This window comes from Cornus florida, unplaced genomic scaffold (assembly GCF_030987335.1).
Source record: "Cornus florida cultivar Cherokee Brave unplaced genomic scaffold, ASM3098733v1 CherokeeBrave_3.0.0_Hap2_Chr06, whole genome shotgun sequence".
NCBI lineage: Eukaryota > Viridiplantae > Streptophyta > Magnoliopsida > Cornales > Cornaceae > Cornus > Cornus florida.
The window spans coordinates 68,813,556-68,834,145 of record NW_026775576.1 but is presented as its reverse complement, the minus strand read 5'-3'; the positions used below and the strand labels follow the sequence as shown (position 1 = coordinate 68,834,145).

Here is a 20,590-nt window from a genome sequence, read left to right as displayed (position 1 = left end):
ATTAAATTATTTTAAAAAAAATTAATTACGCAATTCTAAAAGCTAAAATTCCTAGCCTCACTTATTTGCGCTTTTTTGAAGTAACTTTTACATTGCTTTATTTTTTCACCAAACATATTTGATCGCAATTTTTTGAAATGAAAGAGAAGCAACCTTAAACACCCACTATGTCTATACCTCGATAAAAAAATTTCATACTTTCCGAACACAAAAGTTAAAATGACTGCAAGCCTACACCCCTTATTTCATACAAACTTATACTACATATTTTCTATGGATTCTCTAATGAAAAATATATCATTGAATTATGTTATAGATATTTAAAATAAAAGTTATTTTCTTTGCATAAATATAATCTTACATATCATGTGAATTTTATTGTTGGAATTAGAAACTCAACCAAATATTTGCTGTTTTCTAATTGTCACATGTTTGTAGTTTTCAAATTGTCACAGAAATGTTTAACCCACTTGCCCAAACATAAAAAAAAAAAAAAAAAAGAAAAAAAAAAAGGAAAAAAATAGTGAAAATGTTAACTCGACCCAAGTGCGAACCAACCTGTTCACATGGCCAAAACTAGCCGCCCACCACTTTGTATGGTATAGTTGCCGGTCAGCACAGCCCGCCATTGGGATCTTGGGAATCAAAGTTGTCTCTCTCTCTCTAAATACAACTCTCTCTCTCTATATATCTAACATCTATATAGGAGAAAATACACCGATAAATTTGGCGGATGATCGATGGCGCTTTCACGGCTTCGACATCCGGTCATCTCTCGCGCTCATTCTCTCCTCAGGACCCGCCTACTCTCCGCCACCCCAATTTCAAGATCACTCACACGGTACTCTCTCTTCTTTTATCTCTCCATTTACATGCACAATCTATACAGATCACTACAATTTTTCATAATCTAATTTGATATTCAATTATGTGTATTTCAAAATGGTTTTGTTTGTGAGAGTAGAGTTGTTGCGTGGTTGGTGAAGTGGTCAAAGACTCGAAGCCAGTTGGTGTTGTCAAAGTTGGTATTGTCAAAATTTGGAAGATGATATCGAATGATTTGACTAGAGAAACAATGTTGTGACTGTTTTTATTTATTTATTATTTAATCTTTTTGAATTTGAATTGTAATAATGTTTGCAATTGATTAGTTGTTTGAGCTATGTGATCATCTTCAGCTAAAGAATAAAGGGTGTTGTTGATTCCACTTTTTATTTTGTATCAAGAGGTGGATTATAAACTGGAATTTTTATTAAGAAGATAATACCCAATTCCTCAGCCTGTTGAGTACATGCAACAAAAGGAAAGGGGACCAATGGTGTTTAACATATATATTTTGATCCATATCCCACTTGTTTACTGGTTGTTTGCAAATGCTGACCTTCTTTATTATACAGGATAGGGCATTTTCCTGTTTTAAACAATATATTGTATTATTATTATTATTTTTTAGCACAACAATATTGTGTTATTACTTAATAGACAATCATTAATGTGCAGAATTGTTGTGCTGGTTTCACTGGGAAAATAACAGAAATAAGAAGAGAAAAGATTGAAACCAAAACAAAAATATTTACATGCTTTATCATGCAGGTGATTTTGTCCACTGCACAAGATAATCAAGGAGAGCTTTTACCATTAATAACATTGACTATGTAAAAACTACCACTAGTAAAAAGGTTCATGGAGTTTCTCAAACCATCACCAAACTATGTCGGATATCCACTTTTTATTTTTTACTTTTTACGTCATTAAGAAAACAACCTCTCTGCATGCGGAAGTAAGATTGCGTGCCCACTTGAGCCAACCCCTTGGGGTTTAGGTTAGCCCTTTTTAAGTCCTTAAAACGCACAATTGAGAGATTTAATTTGGAGGTGAAAGTTTGGGTGATTGTTGTTTAGTCCAATCCAATTTCCAAAAATGGCTATATGATTGTAGGATTCCTGGGAGATGAGTTGGTGATAGGAGGGCGGATGAAGCTTGAAAATATTAGTTTGCAGGGAGGGAAACAAAGTATTCTAGCGTTTAAACACATGGAACCAAGGAGTACCTCCAGACTAGGAAAGGGTCTAGACTAAGTTACTTGAATGCCCATTTTGATAGATGGGGCTGCATTTCATTTCCTAGGCATTCGATCACCTGAGAGAGCAAAATGTGGTTATTATTATTGCCTTTAATATGTATCAATTAATTTGAACTCTTTGTTTTTTGCACAAGGCTTCATATCTTTGCACATGCCCTTGCTTATAATTGACTTGTTGGTGCAGCAGGTGCAGTGTGCAGAATTCTATTGTCAACAGTGATGGGACTTTGTTAAGGTTTGCATCTGTAGACTTCCATTGTTGTCCCTTTCGGATTTTGTCATGACTACTTTACATGATCTCATCAGCCACGTAGGTTAATTATGAGAGTAGTTCTCTTTTTTGGGGAGTAAAGATTGGACACTTCATTCATGAACTAGAGCTTTTTATTTGCTCTATGACAATTTTACTTTCTTTAGCATCAGGGCATGACTTGATTCTATTTGAGCATGCTGACATCAAACTAAATAAAATTGTGCTCTTGGGCTTTTTATTTGCTCTGTGACCATTTTACTTTGTCAACCATTAGGGCATGACTTGGTTCTATTTGAGCATGCTGACATCAAACAAAATACAGTTGGGCTCTTGGTAATCAATTCATAACCCAACCTAGACATCGGATTGGTATATTCTACCATGTCCCAACTATGCTCAACTCGTGTACGCCATATTAATTTCAACCCACACAATTTTTAAGTTGGAGTGGTTGAGTGGTTGATTTGAAGTTTTGAACTTTGAACAAGGTTCCCTTGAAGTGGTGGTCCTAGAAATATTTGCTTCATTTTAACATATACGATCTTAATCAGTTCATACTTCTCCTGTTTAAAGCCAACGCGATGTTAGAAATGCAAATCCAACTTAAATCAAGGCCATTTACTGGTTCAATGCCTTTATTGGTTTGTACCTAATCAACCTTAGACCAATGCAATGCCATGAAAAGAAAATGAATCTACCACTCAAGGCTGGTTGGGTCCGTTGCGTTGTATTATCAGGTGTTAAGCTTTTGTTTCTCCTTTTCTTTGCGTTCACTGATGATGACGTTTACCAGGCTCATACCTTTGTCCTTGTTCAATGGCGTTCAAGACAGCTCTTATAAGCTCAAGGTTAGTCAGTGAAAATATATACTGTTTTCTTTCAGTGCACATATTTTTTCTAATGTAGACGGTTATTTTGCAATTTACAGTTGCCAACTGGTGTCAGAAATTTCTCATCAGCAGGTACGTATCTTCTCCATTCTACTTTTTTTCTCTTCTTACATCTAAATGTATATGTTGAGTTTGCACAGGTTGCTTACTCTTGTTCCAGTTATTTATGTGTTTTCTGTTCAGCCATTATTTTACAATTAGACTTGCAAAAAATTCTTTCTGCAACTCTTCAACTAAAATCCACCAACTCCAATACGATTACTAGAATTCCTCTTATAGAATTTAAAATCCCTCTTGTTATTAGTGCTCCGTTTGGTTGGAGTGATGGAAAAATGGATGGAAGGGAGGGAGAGGGATGGATGAGGCATCCCTAGGGAAGGGAAGGTGTCTCCCTCAGTTTTTGTTTGGTTGAATGGAAGGGATAGTGGAAATGATGGATGGGGTGACATCTTTATTTTTTTGGTTGGAGGGAAGGGAATGAGGGTTTTTATATCTTTTTACTATATACTCTCATTATATAAAATTGTAAAAAAAAAAAAAAAACAAGTGCTTTTTTAGAAAGGTCAAAATTGGTATTTCATACATTTAGGTAGTTATTCACTCTTTCCCTCCTCTCTTCCTGCCCAATTTTGGACAGATAAGAAAACTGAAAGCAAGGAGGGATGCTTCATCCCTCAAATTTATTATTATTTTTATTTTTTCCTGAATGTGGTAATTTAATTCAAAAAATAAAATACAGCAATAAAGTACAATACAAGCAAAGCCAGAGAGGCTCAAAAGGAAAAAAAACTTCCAATGAGCAGGAAAAAACTCATCATCCCTTCTTGCTTCCTCCCTCCCTTCCCTTCCTTCCAACCAAACATGAGTAGGCTTATTCATCCCTCCAACCAAACATAGCATAAGTTCTAGTCCTTAAATCAAAAGAATCTTAGGCTGTCAATTAAACCTAAATAAAAGAAGCCTAAGAAGAAAAAATCAACCCTACTGCCCAAGCCGTTGGAGCACAGTGGCAACAAGTTATGCATCTAAAGGGAAGGAAGGGTCCAATGGTTTGTTAATGGTCATAATAGTTGAACAACCCTACTAGTTGAACTTAAACAAATAATTAATTCCCATAAATAGCAATCATAACATCCTCATTATGATTAAAATCATAAGGGGGGTGACCAAGTATGGAATTTACAAATATACTCTTCAACACACATGTTTTCTGGCCGGTACTGCATTTAGTGTAGATAAACTTTTGTTTCTGGTTGTCAGGATTCTGAAAGAAACTGATGTTTCATGGGTTGCGTAATCTCCTCTTATGTTTAAGTTTAATCCAAACCCCAACATTAAAGAGTTGCTTACTCCTTAATCCGCCATACAATTGAGGTCCCTTTTAAGTTAGCTTCAGTAAATTCAAGGTCTTGAATTTTGTCATTTCTCACCATTGGAGACAACTTTACTAGTTGTATAACCAATTAAGGAAGACATTTGTGTGGCCATCTACATGTTCATGTTTCAAAGAGCTTGCTCTTTAATCCACCAAACAGGTGATGTTCCCTTAAGTTTAGCTCTTGCAAAATAACATTTTGAACTTATCTCATCTGACAACATTTCAATTAACTTAACAAATCTGTATATCCAACCAAGAAATACATTTGTGTGGCCTTCACATGAATTGTGTGCCTGCAACTTTGCATCTTTGTTGACTTAACCAATTTTTTCATCTCCATAGTCCCATTTAAATAATTACTGTGGATATAAAGGAATGCAAATGCCTTTTTGTTTTTTTTGATAAATAATAATCGATTAAAAAGCGTTCAAAAGGGGAACGTGTCCCATAACAAGAGTGGAACCGGGTTCTAAGGACCCAAGGAATCCAAAAAATTAACTAAGTCATCGGAAGACGAGCAAGAACTCCTCGTCACGTAACTAAAAATAGAACGAATAATATGAAGTTTCAGCGTCGCCATGGACGACTCCTTCCCTTCGAACATTCTAATATTCCTCTCCTACCAAATGCACCACCAAACGCAATGCGGAACTGTCCTCCAGTAATCGCGAACACTGCTTCTCACACGTCATCCCCTCTATGCACTAATCAATCCCTTGGAAGTTCCGAGCATTACCCAAAACATACCGAATAAACAAAATATGAGGTTCCAACAGTTGTACGCCACTGGAGAATGTTGGAGAATATGATCCACTGACTCACCGTTTCGTTTTCAAAGGCAACACCAATTAACAATACAATTGCCTCTCTTCCTCAAATTGTCAATCGTCAAAATCTTACCCCATACAGTTGTCCAAACAAAAAATGCCACTCTAGGAGGAGCAGTAGAACACCATATGGTCTTCCATGGAAAATCAATGCCTACGAAGTTGGTTAGGCATCGAAACAGAACTCTCATTTTCTTTCAAAGATTTAATCTTTATGGATCGTACTTCAAAACGACCATGGGATGGAATCCACCTAATATCATCACTACCGCTACCAAATGCCTCCTGTTTATACTACATGTCCAGAAGAACACATACTTTGTCCATCTCCCAATTCTGAAAGGTACGCCGAAAGCTCACATCCCATGTAATCCCACTACTATCAAGCCGATAGCAGTCAACTACGCAGGCATGTCTATCGGCTGCGATGTTGTACAAACGTGGGAAGGTGCAAGATAACGGCTGATCACCGCACCATAAATCCTCCCAAAAACGAACATATCTACTGTCATGAAAGAAATGCGAATGTTAAGAACTTAAGATGGATGTACAACAAGACCAAAAAAGGATAAAGTTAGAAATGAATAAATTCACGAGATGGTTGAAGTGACACCTATTGGAGATAAAATGAGAGAAAAACAAATTAAGATGGTTTGCCCATGTGCAATATGAGGAAAGTGACGTGGTCCTTATTTATTGAGGGTAATCTTTGGGAAAGGGAAGTTCAGAACAAACATGGGTTGAGATAGTAAAGATATGATATCATGTGGTTTGACTGAGGTTATAACCTTAGATATTCCAATGGAATACCTAAACAAGATTTATATAGCCGACCCAAATTGTTGAAAATAGGCTTTGTTGAGTTGACTAGAGTTGATGTTGTAGAGAAGGAAATTGTGGTGTATGTGGTAACAATTGTTGCTTCTTTCTTGGAGTAGTATTAGCTAGCATGATTTGTATCAGGAAACCATATAAAATAAAGAGTGAAACTTTTTATATCCTTTATTTTGAACCACAGAGGTTGAAGCTTCATCCATTTACTGTCTAAATACAGTTCGCTGAAGAATCTATTTTTGAAACTGAATTTGCTTTCATAATCTCATCATCTTTAGAGATGGCCTCGCATTTATACTCAAGGTCTTTATTAGTGGCCATAAAGGTCAAAATGTTTTGAAGGGGGGAAAAATGATTGAAGAAAGATAGGATCTGTTGCTTTGAAGTTTAACTGATGCAAATTGTTTTAGAATTCTAGAGCTTTAATGAATGATCAAATAGATTAAGGATGGTTGAGAGCTGGTAGTTTAGGGTAAAAGATTGTTAGGATTTGTAGGGGCTGTATAACCCCAAAGAAATAACAAGAATCCCTTTTATAAACTTTAAAACCCTTGTAACCCTAAATCCATTCCTTGGATGAAAGAGTTGTACCCTTAATTAAAACTTCAATAAGAGAAGCCTAAGAAGATAGAAGTAATTCTGTTAGTTTACTTCTAAAGTAGAGTTAATTATCCGCTACGCGATCATGAACACTACCTACTATAATTTGCCACTATATCACATTGGTTACTTGGTACTGGTATGCTATAAGAACTTGAACTATCCATAACTTTTGAAATGTTAAAATTATGAACAAATAATTCTCAACAAAAATTGTTTACTCAAACTGAATGATAAATAATTATGAACTTCCTCAAACACTTTTTACACACGAAAATAATTATTGATTAGCGTTGGCCCCAAACCTTAGTTTTTGGATTCTGAAGACGGTGCATCTTATCAACCAATAACTGGCTACCCACTACAGTGGCTTACAAGGATTTGCCTGAGTTTGTTGATAATTGAACTGGAATAAGAATATACATACATAGAAAAAGATGCATTTGGTACATTTTCATATTCATCTATGTCAGTGGATTTACTTTCTAATTCTTCGGCTGAGCTGGTTCTATGTCTGCAGAGATTCCATCGCATACTGTCATCGGAATGCCAGCGTTGTCGCCCACAATGGTAAGATAGGCAGTGAAGGAATTTATAGTGGAACACTTGCCACAGTTTTCTTTTTATATTGCCTTCCTTTCTGCAAGATGAATATGGTACATGCTTGTGTGCTCTTGTGCAGACTCAAGGTAACATAGCAAAGTGGAAGAAGAAAGAAGGAGATAAGGTCAGTTATATTTTAAAGGGTTGGTATATTCGTTGGGTATTTGATATGATGTAACGATAAAGTGCACAAAATATAACCTCTCTCTGGAAAGAGTAGAGCCCTTTTTCTTTGTTTATTTCAGCAAGTTTGGTTCTGACTATTGATTTGATCTAACAGATAGAAGTGGGTGACGTGATATGTGAAATAGAGACAGATAAAGCTACCCTTGAGTTCGAGTGTCTTGAAGAGGGGTAATTCTTTATTCTCTCATGTTATGTATTGGATGGCATATAATATTATTTTCTCTCTCATGTTGTGTATGGGATGGCATGTAATATTACTATGGTCCATGGATGATCTACATATTTATTTGAGTGAAACGTTGTCTAACGCTTCACTTCCTCAGAAATTTCATTGGCATCCTCTACTACAAGTTTACTTTGGAAATGCTTCCCTCAGAAGTGTTTATACCTTTCTACATTAATTTATTTACTGCATATAGAAATTAACATTTACTTTTCAAAAAAAAAAAAATTTAATATAAATTTTATACTGTTCGAAAAAGAAAAAAAAAAATTAACATTTGACAGATAAGTTTTTCTATGCATCTTCATTGTATATTCTCGTCCTGCTTTCTGTTCTGGACATCATTATGACTTACTTTAACATGTAGTTTCGTGGTGACCGTGTCGAAATATCACAATTTTTTTGAGAATGTAAATATTTTAATTCTAACTGGATAGAACAAATAAGCCACTTTTGAATCATGCTCATTTTTCTTCTTCTGGCATGGTGTTTGGGCTGCAGATTTCTAGCTAAGATACTAGTACCTGAAGGTTCAAAGGATGTGCCTGTGGGACAACCTATTGCAATAACGGTAAACTGTGATGGTCCTCAAACATTTGGTACTTAATTTTTTAAGTTTTATTCTATTCATAGAACATCACATGCAGTTACTTTCTCTCAAAAAATTGTTTTATTATCTTTTTTAAAAGGAGAAATTACTCTTTTGTAGGTTTCAAGGAATCAAATACTGTGTTTGTGAATGTCCTTTGCAAAGTTTTTCCATTATTTTGCTTTATTAGATTTTTTTTCCTGAGTTCTAACAACATTTTCCTTTTGGAGGGATAATCTTTCAGTGTCACACTTATTTCTTAAAACTATTTCTGTTTTACATTGTGATCATAACATTTTGGTGTTTTACGCTGATTTTCTACAGTCAATAATTTTGTTCAAGCATTAATCATTCAGGCTATCTTATTATTACAAAAACTGTCATGTACTTGTCCACAAGGTTGAGGAATCAGATGATATCCAAAATGTCCCTGCTAGCGTTGCTGGTGGATCAGAGGTTGAAGAGCAAAAATCAACTTCACAAAGTGAAGATAGGACACAGGGAAAAAGGTCTATTAAGATTAGTCCATCTGAACTTCCTCCTCATATCATTCTTGAAATGCCTGCATTATCCCCAACAATGGTGAGAATTCCAATGATTATTTGAGCAGAAACTTCACGTTTATATACACAGATTTTTTTACTTTTTTTTTTTTTTTTTCCATGTTGAAACTTATATTGCCAGTTCTTTTCTCTTGTGCAGAACCAGGGTAATATTGCTAAGTGGAAGAAGAAAGAAGGAGACAAGGTTAGTTATGTTTAAAGTAAGGCTGTTGAATCTGGAATTTAGATATTTTTTCCTTCTGATTAGGTGAATATTGATTTATGCATCTTTATTCCGTGTTCTCTTGATCCTTTACTTAATCTAACAGATAGAAGTGGGTGATGTGATATGTGAGATAGAGACAGATAAAGCTACCCTTGAATTTGAATGTCTTGAAGAAGGGTAATATTCTTTCTTACGACTGAGTTCACTCATTAGAGAGCAGATACTGTTGGGCTGATGTTAAATAGAATTCTGTTATGAAGTCCTAATCTGTGTTCTTCTGGATTATGATTGCTTCTTGTGATAATTTATCCCTGTAACAAGGAGTGCCTGACACTGGTACAAGGAGTTTAAAACAGTGACTTCAGAAATACGGAATGTATACCATTATGGCCTTTTTGTATGTGTTCAGCAACCACTTTGTACGTGTGTTTGACATGCTAGATAAGGCTAACATCACTGTTCCATTGTTATCACGTATTTATTGTATACTTCTATAGTATTGCATAACTGGAGAGGGATGTTCTTCATATATTATTTCATCAGCACATGCCTCTTGGTTGTTACAGGGTGTTAGAACCCCTTCTCCTCTTTGTAGTTTGTTATGGACGTCAATAATTAATTGTAATCCTGATGCCGATTTTTTTAAGAACTTACTTTTTATAGTGGTTATATTGATGCAGAAACAAATGAAATTGTAATTGATGTTGTGTCTGAAATTTCCCTTGAACACATATGGTAAAATTTTTTGGTGGATGGTTGGCTGCAGGTTCCTGGCTAAGATACTGGCACCTGAAGGTTCGAAGGATGTGGCTGTGGGACAACCCATTGCAGTAACTGTAAAGATGACTTCCTTTCTTCCTATTATTAAGTTCAATATTCAGTTTCTTACCGAATAATTTAAGCAGTAGGGACTAATAGTAGTTCTCTTTTACTCAATTTTTAGTTTATTTATATATTATATATTTTCTTGACAATATCTATTACTGAGGGCATTTTGGAAACATTAACATCTTTTTTTCAAGGTTGAGGATTCAAAAGATATTGAAACTGTTAAGAATTCTGTAAGTGGTAATTTGGAGGCCAAAGATGAAAAGCAGACCCATTATGACAGTGGACATGAAGCAAGAGCACAGAAAACCAATTTCACTAGAATTAGTCCGTCAGCAAAGCTGCTGATAACAGAACATGGATTGGATGCGTCTTCAATAGAGGCTTCAGGTCCTCGTGGTACTCTGTTGAAAGGGGATGTTTTAGCAGCAATAAAGTCAGGGAAAGGATCTCCAAATATTTCTTCGTCAAAGGGGAAGATACCTCAATCAGCTTCAATTGACCCCAAAACTTCTTCCTCTGCATCTCCACAATTAAGATCTCAAGAACAGCAATCAGATTCTTATGAAGATCTGCCTAATAGTCAAATTCGCAAGGTAGGTTTCACTAATGTGTCAAACAGCATTGCAAGGTTCTCTCAGTTTGTTTTTGTTGATTATTGAAAACGTTCAAATATGTTTTAGATAGAACCATGCTTGAATGAATGACACTCATTTTTTCTGCATGTTCATAATTCCCTGGGTAGAATACTCCAATTTACTTTGCGACTATTTGGAATGATATTTATAACTTATCATCCAAATTCACTGTTCACACCCAACTCCATATTGGAAGAATTCAGCATTCAATTTCTTATTAATTTTTAGAAAGACAATTAACTGAAATTTGTTTATGCTTGCATTTTTAAGGGATCTATAATAGAATATCCTTTTTGCTAAAACTGCAGTTGTTCCATGGTGCTGTAACTATAAGATCCTGAGTTGTTTTGCAGGTGATAGCGAGGAGATTGTTGGAATCAAAACAAAATATACCTCATTTATATTTAACCTCAGGTTTTTGAATTTTTTTATACTAATCTACATTTGCCATATTAATATATTTTATGATCTGAAATATTTGATGGTATCTATCAGATGTTATACTGGATCCTCTTCTATCGTTTAGAAAGGAGCTTAAAGGTATGGAAGCTAAGCTTCTACCACGTCAGCTATGGTTTCTTAAGCATACTTATAATTATTGATTCCATCCTTCCATATTTCCTCAATGTACAGAAAAACACGATGTTAAAGTATCAGTGAACGATATTGTCATCAAAGCTGTTGCAGTTGCACTAAGAAATGTACCTGAAGCAAATGGTAAGACAGTTCCGAATAATTTTAGTTATTGGTGCGAAGTATTTCAGTGGATGCACTGATAGTTTTTTGATAGAATTAGTTGATGATGACGGGCATTACCCGGTGGCCTAGTTGGTAGAGCGCCTAGTTACCGGAGTGGGTGTGCCCGTGTTCGAGTCCCAGCCTCCCCCTAGTTTGCCAGGATAATAATAATAATAATAATAAAGTTGATAATGACAAGGTCAACTATGAAATTCTAATTAATAGTTTATTTTTCTTTTAATTTTTTTTCTTTTAATTTTTTCTAAGTGACTTTTATCCCTCTTAGTTCCCCCCCCCCCCGCCCCCCCCCCCCCCCCCCCCCCCCCCCCCGCGTTGAAAATCTTTTCTGCCAAAGCCCATAGTGTATATACATTTTTGAATGCCAAAGTTGTAGAAAACCTGAGTCCCTTAATTAACAAAACCTTGGTCATTAACAAGTTGCATATACTACCTCTCACCAATTTTCACTTCCTCAACCAGACAATATTTAGAGAATTTAGAGGTTTTCTTTTTCTTCTAAATTATTGGCTTGTGTAGTTTCTAATATACATGCAGCTCATGTTCTGTTTAGATCGATACCATTCCAAATGAGCATAAAATTACAGTATAAAGGATTTCAATTGATCGGTGAATGTGTTGAAGGATTTCAATATGTAAGTACAACCTCTCTAACAGCTTAAGCTTTTGGAGTAGATGGTGAATAACATGGTATCAGAGCATGCAAGTCACGTGTTCAAACCTCTCTGTCACCCTAATAATTAAAATTGGAACATATGTTGGACCAAAAAGAAGGCCACACGTGAGGGGGCGTGTTGACGGATTTAAATATTTAAGTTATGCCCTCTGTAACAACTTAAGTTTTGGAGTAGATGGTGGTCAACAGAATGAATTCTGGTTCTATATAAAAATTTGAAATTGATCACTTACAAGTACTGTTAGAAAAATGAATATTTTCAACAACCATCAATAGTGATGAACTTTTAGCTTGGCGTTTGTACTTTATAGTAAATAGTTGGAGAAGAAAACTCTAGGAATGTACAAAAAGATTGTTCCAGAATAAATTGAAGGAAAGTGGAATATGTTGAATGAGAACCTATTCCTTTATGAGCACCGCACCCTCCTCTTGTGCCCTAAAATTAGTGAGTTTCCTTCAAAGATCCACATTGTGAGAAGATATGCTGATGTTCTAACTAACTTGCCTTGCTTTAAAAAATTTTGGAAAATACTTGTGAAATAAGCCAAATACATGGTTTAATCTAATCATGAATGTGGGCAGAGATTATTTTTAGCTTTAACATTTCTAGTTTTATTGTTAAGTTCTCTTTAGAGATATCCAAGAGCACGATATCATCAGCAGACATCATGCACCATGGAATCTCATTTTGGAAGTCTTTTGTTATTTCATCCAAAATGATATATCGTGCATGATGTCTGCCAATGATATCGTGCTCTTTGATATCTCTAAAGAGAACTTAGCAATGAACTAGAAATGTGGAGAAATGCTTTAGAATCGAAAGGATTGAGAATTAGTTGAACTAAAATCGACTATATGGAGTGTAAATTTAACAAGGATTGGACATTGATGTTATATTTATAACACTTCAAAACACAAAGATTACTTAAAACAATTACTTTCGGTACCTGGGATCGATAATACAAAATGATGGAGAGATAGGTAGTGATGTAACTAGTAGAATTGGAATGGGTTGGACAAAATGGAGACAAGCTACTGGGATATGATGTGATAAAAGAATAACGCAGAGGCTAAAAGGAAAATTTTATGGGACTGTTATTAGACCAACCATGTTGTATAGGTCAGAGTGTTGGGCCCTAAAAAAGAAACAAGAACAATGCCTTCACGTAGCGGAAATGAGAATGCTAAGATGGATGAGTGGAGTGACTAGAAGAGATAGGATCACTAATGAAAGAGTGAGAAAAATTAGGTGTAGCATCCACTGGTGAGAAAATTAGAGCGAGCAGACTTAGGTTGTTTGGACACATATGCCGGAAGACCTAGAGACGCGCCAGTTAAGCGAGGAAGACTAGTTGTAATAAAAGGTAAGTGACGGAGAGGACGACCAAAAATAACAGGGGATGAGGTTATTAAAAATGATTTTAAAAAGTTAAATATGGTAGGTGAAATGGCATGTAATAGAAAAGATTGGAGAGAGATAATTCATATGGGATTAAGGCAAGGATGATGATGATGATTTTTCCGTAGTGGAACCTAATTGTGGCTTATTGTGGCTCATCTATTTATATTTATGGACCTTGCTTCTGCAGTGCCTCCATCCAATAAGATCTGCTTCATTTGCAACTGCCTGCCATCCTAAATTGAGAAACTTTGAGTGGGTATTGTGGAGATACTTTACAACTGATTGAATGAAATTACCTCGGAATTTGCTTTGTCAAATAAGTTTATTGGCCAACCATATTTATTTATTTGATGACTGTTATGTTGATCTCTATTCTCTATATCAAAGAAACATATCTCTGTCTTGTATGAATGGGCACATAGAGTCTCTTAAAAATATGAGTCTTATAATTGATCCTCAGTTCTATAATATTCTGATTTGGATTTTTATTAAAGATTGCTGCCATGTTTTGCCAACTGTGAAGGAGTATGAGATGGACTTGATTTAAGGGATGTGAAAGCTGAAAATCTTTTCTTTCTTTTTTCCTAATTAGCTAATATTATCTGAATTATGTATCTTATGACTCAAATGTGTTGAGATTAATTGTTGCGGCGCTACAACATACTAGTTCAACAACTAATACAGATATATGTAAAAAGAAAAATATGATGCACTCTACAACTCATAGTTATGCTCTCTACATGTTTTGTGTATGTATGAGTTGTATATTTACGATCTTCCTGCAGTGGTGATTTATAATTTTTTTTGTTTTGTTTTGGATGTTAAGCAAAGTCTTGATAATTTATAATAATAATAATAAATTTAAAATAAAAAAATTCCCATAATGACATAATTTTCAATAAAATGGTGAAAAGAAGCTTCAGCTAAAATCTGCATTTAAACCAGTATCCAGTTCTCCTTTGGTCACATAGTTCCATATGAGCAATGCATCATGCTTTCTTGTTGAAGCTAATATAGAATTAAGGTGTTCTTAGTTCTTAAATAGTTTTTTGTTGATTTGGCGGTTGTTTGCCCTATGGAAGTTTGAGAGTTGATGTTTTTGCTATCATTTCATGAAAACATCCTTTTGTTATTTGCCTGATTCTTGACGTGAATACTCAAATCCACTGACTGACTCGTATCAACTACTTGGCCTCCACTGAGATTTTGTATTAAAACAACGTATACATTTTATTTATTTATTTTTTCATTTGTACAATGTTGTAAGTTTTATTGAGTTCTTGTTTCCACACTTACGTTTTCATTGTTTTTCTGCTAGACTCCATTCGTCTTTTTCTGTGCTCTATATTCTGTTAAACTGATGAAGTCAAGGGGGGATTTTTTTTTTTAATTATGTATTTCTGTTTGGAAATTTGTTTTTCTCTCTGCAATGACAGTGTTGAATGGGAAATGCCGGTATTTACTCACGATTGCTCATTTTGCTTTGGTGCTGCTTTCTCAGTGAAATTCTTACTAGAATTAACTATATTAATTCTTGGCAGCTTACTGGAATGCCGAGAAAGGTGAAGCTGTTTTATGTGATTCTGTTGACATATCAATTGCAGTTGCTACTGAGAAGGTATTCTCACGCAGGGCCTCTTTTTTTTTTTTTTTTTTCTTAAAGTTTTACATAGAACCTAATCTCTTTATATATAATCTTGGTTACAGGGTTTGATGACTCCAATTATCAGGAATGCAGATCAGAAAACCATTTCATCGATCTCCTTAGAGGTACCTAATGATAAGTCAAAGAATTTTTTTTTTTTTGAATGATCATTAGTTATTTTGTAACAGAGAATAATGCAAGTACCTGCCACCTTTAATTACGTTTTATAAACACCACTCTAGAAGTTGTTCCTTTAGAAGTTAGTTGATAACAACCAATGTTGGTTAATGTCTAATGGCTGTAGCAGTTCTTAAAATGAATCAGTTGTGTGGAACACGGGCTGCAAAATCAAATTAAGCTGCTTTTGAACAGCTTGGATGGGCATGTTTTGCAGCTTGTTTGAGCTTGTCTTTTGATGTATCCTTAAATGCAACTCTTAGTCATTACTCATTCCAACATAACGACAAAACTTTGTAGACATTTTGACATGGGACTCATAAGCAGATGATGTGCTTTCGGAATAATCTATAGTAATCTCGTTCAATTAGGAGATTCAAATAAATATACTGCATTTTTCTTATGAATGTTTTTTAGGATATTAGGAAGTAAATTCAAGCCACAATATAAGAGGAGACGTGGTCTGTAGTAGAATAGAATGGGAAAAGCGAATTCCTATTACCAACGCCATTATTTTGGTATAAAGGCAAGGATGATGAAGATGATGATTCAAGCATATATTTCTGTAGTGAGTGGGAGGAGTTTTTAGGGAGTTTCTATTTGTTTTTCTGGGTTTTCGAAGCAAATAAATTGTCTATTAGTGTATTGGATAAGCACACAGAGATGAATACAATTTGGGAGAAACAATACAATGAAGGATTTTGCGCCCCTCCTCCTCCTCCTCTCTTCTCTCTATCTCTCTCACACTCACAAACACACACACGCGCGCACGCACACAAAAAAAAGAAAAAATGGTAAAAGGAAAAGAGAGAAGAATTTGCGTCATGGATGTCTATTTTATTTTACTGTCTCTATCTTTTTCTCTTCTTTTTGCATGAACAATAGGCTTGAAAGTATTCTTATGCACTACCTCTCATGTTGCATCCTCTCTTCACATGTTCTCTTTCGCTATATGAACGAGGGGCTTGAAAAATGCATTGCTCCTCCCTCTTCTATCTTCTTTATTCTAGTTTCTTTTCTTCTGATCATATATTAAAGAAAAACTAGTACAGTTCAACCCCCATGGGGGAAGCTGTGTTGGCATACGATTTCTGCATGACCCAGATTTCTTTTGTTTAACTCCTGGGGGCATCAAGCCTCCACCCTGGGCTTGCTTCACACCCGTGGTTTTTGGGATGATTGTGGGTATCTGAAGTGAATAGTTCTGCCCCAAAAGATCAAATTTCTAAACTAGGCAAACGTTTTCAACCCTGGCTCTGCTACAAGAGAATTTAGAATTGTCTTTTAAGACATATTGAGAGTCTTTGTTGGTACTTTTGACGCTATAAAATGACCCTTGCTTATTTTTGGAAGCATTCATTGGGGAAGAATCAAATATAACTTTGATGATATTCTTGATGATCTGAGTCAGCCAGGAATTAGAGGCATATTTAAAGAGAATGGGTTTCTTCTCAAGCCAGCTGGAACAGATTATGCCATCAAAATAGGGTTTTGGCTATCCTGGAAGGCCTTAGAGGCACCTACTATGGTATTATGAGTTTTTTTTTAATCAAACGTAACTCTTCTAGTGTCACAGCATGGGTGAAAAAACTATTCCTTTTTCAGTTAACATCGAATAGTTTGGCCAAGAGAGGAGCAGAAGCTTTTGAATCATTTAGAGGTCAACTTTACCATATTAGCCCTCCTCCCTCTGTCTCTCTCACATAGTTTTCCTTATCCAAACATTTAAATAATCTACCTACCTAAAGAGAATATCAACTACTAGCCTTGTCGTATTGTAGTGTTTTACATTCAATGGCTGTAGCGGTTCTTAAAATTTATCATAGTGCTCAGAATATTACTAAAATGTATTACAAACAGTTTTATCATTCTTTTTGTGCGGTGATCAATGCATGGTCATAATAATTATAATTATTGCTGAACTAATAAGTATGGTCTGCAAAAAGTCAAATAGTTGATTAAATTTTGGTTCTTTGGGGTTGAAGATAATGCATTCTTATTTGTCTAAATCTGTTACATGGACTGGGGCATGGATCTGAATGTTGGTGTGTTACAGGTCTTGTTCATTTGAATACATTATATTTTAGTACTGTAGCATATGATGTTTCTTTTAATGATATACTCACTTAGAGTTCAAATTAAATGTGTTGTGTGGAAAAAACGGGATCCTATCTGTTGTAGAGGTAGGAAATCCTTCGCTAATGTCAAATATAAACTTTTTCTTCTTTTTGATCATCATTCATCACATATAGAGAATCAGTGCGTCTGCTTTGGGTTCATGTGTCAGACACACAATTCTAAATGAATGTGTTTTTTAGTTTTTCTTCGACTTATCAATTGATTCACATTTTAGTCCTCAGCTTCAATTTTCAGTAGTTTCTGATTAATGGGTGACTTTTGCACTTAAGGTCAAGGAACTTGCTGCAAAGGCACGAGAAGGGAAGCTAACACCAAACGAGTTTCAAGGTGGCACTTTCAGGTGAATATATCATAAAATTTAACTTTAGTATTAGCATCACATAATAATAATAATTCCTTTTGTCAGTCATCATGAATCTGATGTAATCTTCATACAGCATCTCAAACCTGGGAATGTTTCCAGTGGACCATTTTTGTGCAATCATAAATCCACCACAGGTTCTCTCTCTCTCTCTCTCTCTCTCTCTCTCTCTCTCTCGCGCACGCGCGCACACACACACCAACACATGTTCGCACAGAATACACATTCACCTAACCTATGCTAACCTTGCCATAGCTCGACAGAACCAGCAAATATAATATTTTGCTTGTGAGATGTCCTGTTTTCTGTATGCTTAGTGATATGTTATGCCGAGATTTAGTTGTCGTTTTGTGATAACTTTTGACTGCAGGGTATCCGCGGGCAGTGCCCCCTAAATTGAAATTGGGATCTGTTTGCCAACTGAACCCGACTAAGTTTGTAAAATTAGTACCCCCACAAAGCAATCTGATTGTCTTATTATGTGACATAGGTTTTCGTGATAAGAGTTGAGAGGTGGAACTTGAGTTTATTGTAGTCCGAGTTCACTGTCGATAATTTAGTTGAGATCACCCTTTCCACTTTGGATGTAGGCAATTTGCCAAAGCACATAAATCTCTATGTTCTTGTTATCCAATTGTGTTATTCTTAAATAATTTTGTTATTGACCATGTGATTTGTGCATAGCAATATTAGTCTAACAGCCTACAATCGTGTTTCTAATGAAGACAATTCTACAATCTAGAGTGCTAAGATTAGTTATTTATAGATGTTGATGTGCAATTGTTATCTTTTTGTATAATTTGGTTAATTGTTTCTTGCAGGCCTGTATTCTAGCTGTTGGTAGGGGCAACCAAGTTGTAGAACCAGTAATTGGAAGTGATGGTAAAATATTTATCAGTTATCACTTACTGAATAATGCCAGCCAGTAATTGGTATTCTATTATTTTATTTGAATGATTTGGATTTACTTTCTTCTCAGGAGTTGAGAAGCCTGCAATTGTCACAAAAATGAATTTAACATTGTCTGCAGATCATCGTGTTTTTGATGGAAAAGTTGGAGGTATGTAAGGCTGCCAAATTTATATATTTCCAAATTGAGGATATTTTGTCACCATGTCCCGTTGTGTCACAAATTCTTTTTAAATCAATCATCATTATCTACAAGTTAGATTTAAGTTAGTACACCGCATTGCGAATCAGTGTCACATCACTGTCTTGCAAGGGGGATAGTATTTGGGGTTTTGGCTCTCCTGAATTTAAGCGAGGTCTTAAAAATCACTCTAAACCATAGCATGGAGGCACTGCTGGAGAACTGTAGCAGTTGGTTACCAATATGTAATGTGATGCAGTTGTTGACCTCACAAACAGGGAGGCTCGTATTTGAAAGTAACTAAATCCCCACTAAGGTCCCCAAGTAGTAAAAAAACCAAACAGTATATGGAAATTAATGGTTTTTTTTCATTGTTCTTAATCTACATGGAATAGAGCACCAAGGGGTTCTTTTTCGTATTTTCTTATTGGGTACTGTAACAAGGGTCATTTGTCCCACATCGGAATCGGATGGGAAAGTGATTGGGTATAAATGGGTGGGTATGCAGTACTACCCAATAATTCGAGCTTTTGGGTAAATGGGCAAGCGCCCACTCGTTACAGTTGGTATCAGAGTTAGACCCAGTCCTTGATCCGGTGTCACGCCAAGCACCCGGCCCGGAAGGCGTTCGGGCTAGCATCCCGGGTAGGCAGGGTGGCCCGAACCGCAACGAGGGCGTTGCGAGTTTGGGTGGAGGAGAATGTAACAAGGGTCATTTGTCTCACATCGGAATCGGATGGGCAATAGTTCGAACTTTTGGGTAAATGGGCAAGCGCCCACCCGTTACAGGTACCATGAGGACTGTGAGGTGATCTGCTCTTATGGTCTTGGATCACCACCTAGGATGTCATATAATTGAAATTTCATTATTCACATCTTTAATTCCTTAGCATTAAGGCTCAGGGTTGTACAATTTTATTTTGCAGGTGCTTTCGTCTCTGCTTTACGTTCAAACTTCAATGATATCCGAAGACTTCTTTTGTAGTGACATCAGAAAAACCCTCAAAGTTATAATCTCCTAGAAAACAACCATGGTTGGTGAACACCTTTTAGACCAGTTCAAGCTGTTACAGTCTATCAATGACATGAAAACTTTGCCTTTTGTCATTCCATCTTTGTTGAGACAATTTTTTTCTGATTCGAAGGGTCTAACCTGTTTCGAGAGATGACTAAGTTACAAAGAGACCAATTTAAATGAGGCTTTGCACCATACGTGGTTTATCAATTATTCTGAAGTTCTGATATTTTTTCCTCAAATGGTTTTTTTGGCTGCAATTTGTATTTTCTTGTATAAGAAATAATGTACAAGAATAGATACATGATTCAATATTAGTTAATGTAGTCTCTGTTCATGTCTGCCTCCTTCAATATTAGTTAATTTTATTTTAACAATTTCTCTTGGGCCTGGTATGCTTTTACAATTAATAAAATATTATATAGTCACAGACATCAAAACTTCCATTTGGAAATCAAAAGGTTGGCCATTAAAGTTGGATTTTGAAGTTGAAGGTGATGTTAGATTAGAGATTTGGTGGAAATCTTTCGTTACTATCATTGTGCAACTTGAATTCTTGCTTGTATGGATTTTAAATAAAATAACTTCTTACACCTTGTTATTTGAAATCTACATATATAATTCTTTGA

General features: G+C 35.5%; 1 protein-coding gene across 3 annotated transcripts; it reads left to right on the top strand.

The window, feature by feature from the left end:
• Positions 1-473: 473 nt before the first annotated feature.
• LOC132311875 (dihydrolipoyllysine-residue acetyltransferase component 1 of pyruvate dehydrogenase complex, mitochondrial) lies at positions 474-20,298 on the top strand. 3 transcript variants are annotated; one of them, XM_059810013.1, is made up of 23 exons: positions 474-841; positions 2,271-2,318; positions 3,130-3,184; positions 3,265-3,298; positions 7,386-7,435; positions 7,548-7,592; positions 7,749-7,822; positions 8,379-8,448; positions 8,866-9,048; positions 9,169-9,213; positions 9,338-9,411; positions 10,001-10,070; positions 10,257-10,658; positions 11,054-11,114; positions 11,196-11,240; positions 11,334-11,417; positions 15,076-15,152; positions 15,242-15,304; positions 17,765-17,835; positions 17,933-17,993; positions 18,678-18,738; positions 18,836-18,916; positions 19,873-20,298. In XM_059810013.1, exons 1-23 carry the CDS (start codon positions 741-743, stop codon positions 19,929-19,931), a joined length of 1,914 nt encoding a protein of 637 aa, XP_059665996.1. In that variant the 5' UTR covers positions 474-740; the 3' UTR covers positions 19,932-20,298. The 3 variants fall into 3 exon arrangements, with proteins under 3 accessions (XP_059665996.1, XP_059665994.1, XP_059665997.1); XM_059810011.1 differs by having other exon boundaries at positions 2,268-2,318; XM_059810014.1 differs by lacking the exons at positions 7,749-7,822; positions 8,379-8,448; positions 8,866-9,048; positions 9,169-9,213 and having other exon boundaries at positions 475-841; positions 2,268-2,318.
• Positions 20,299-20,590: the final 292 nt, after the last annotated feature.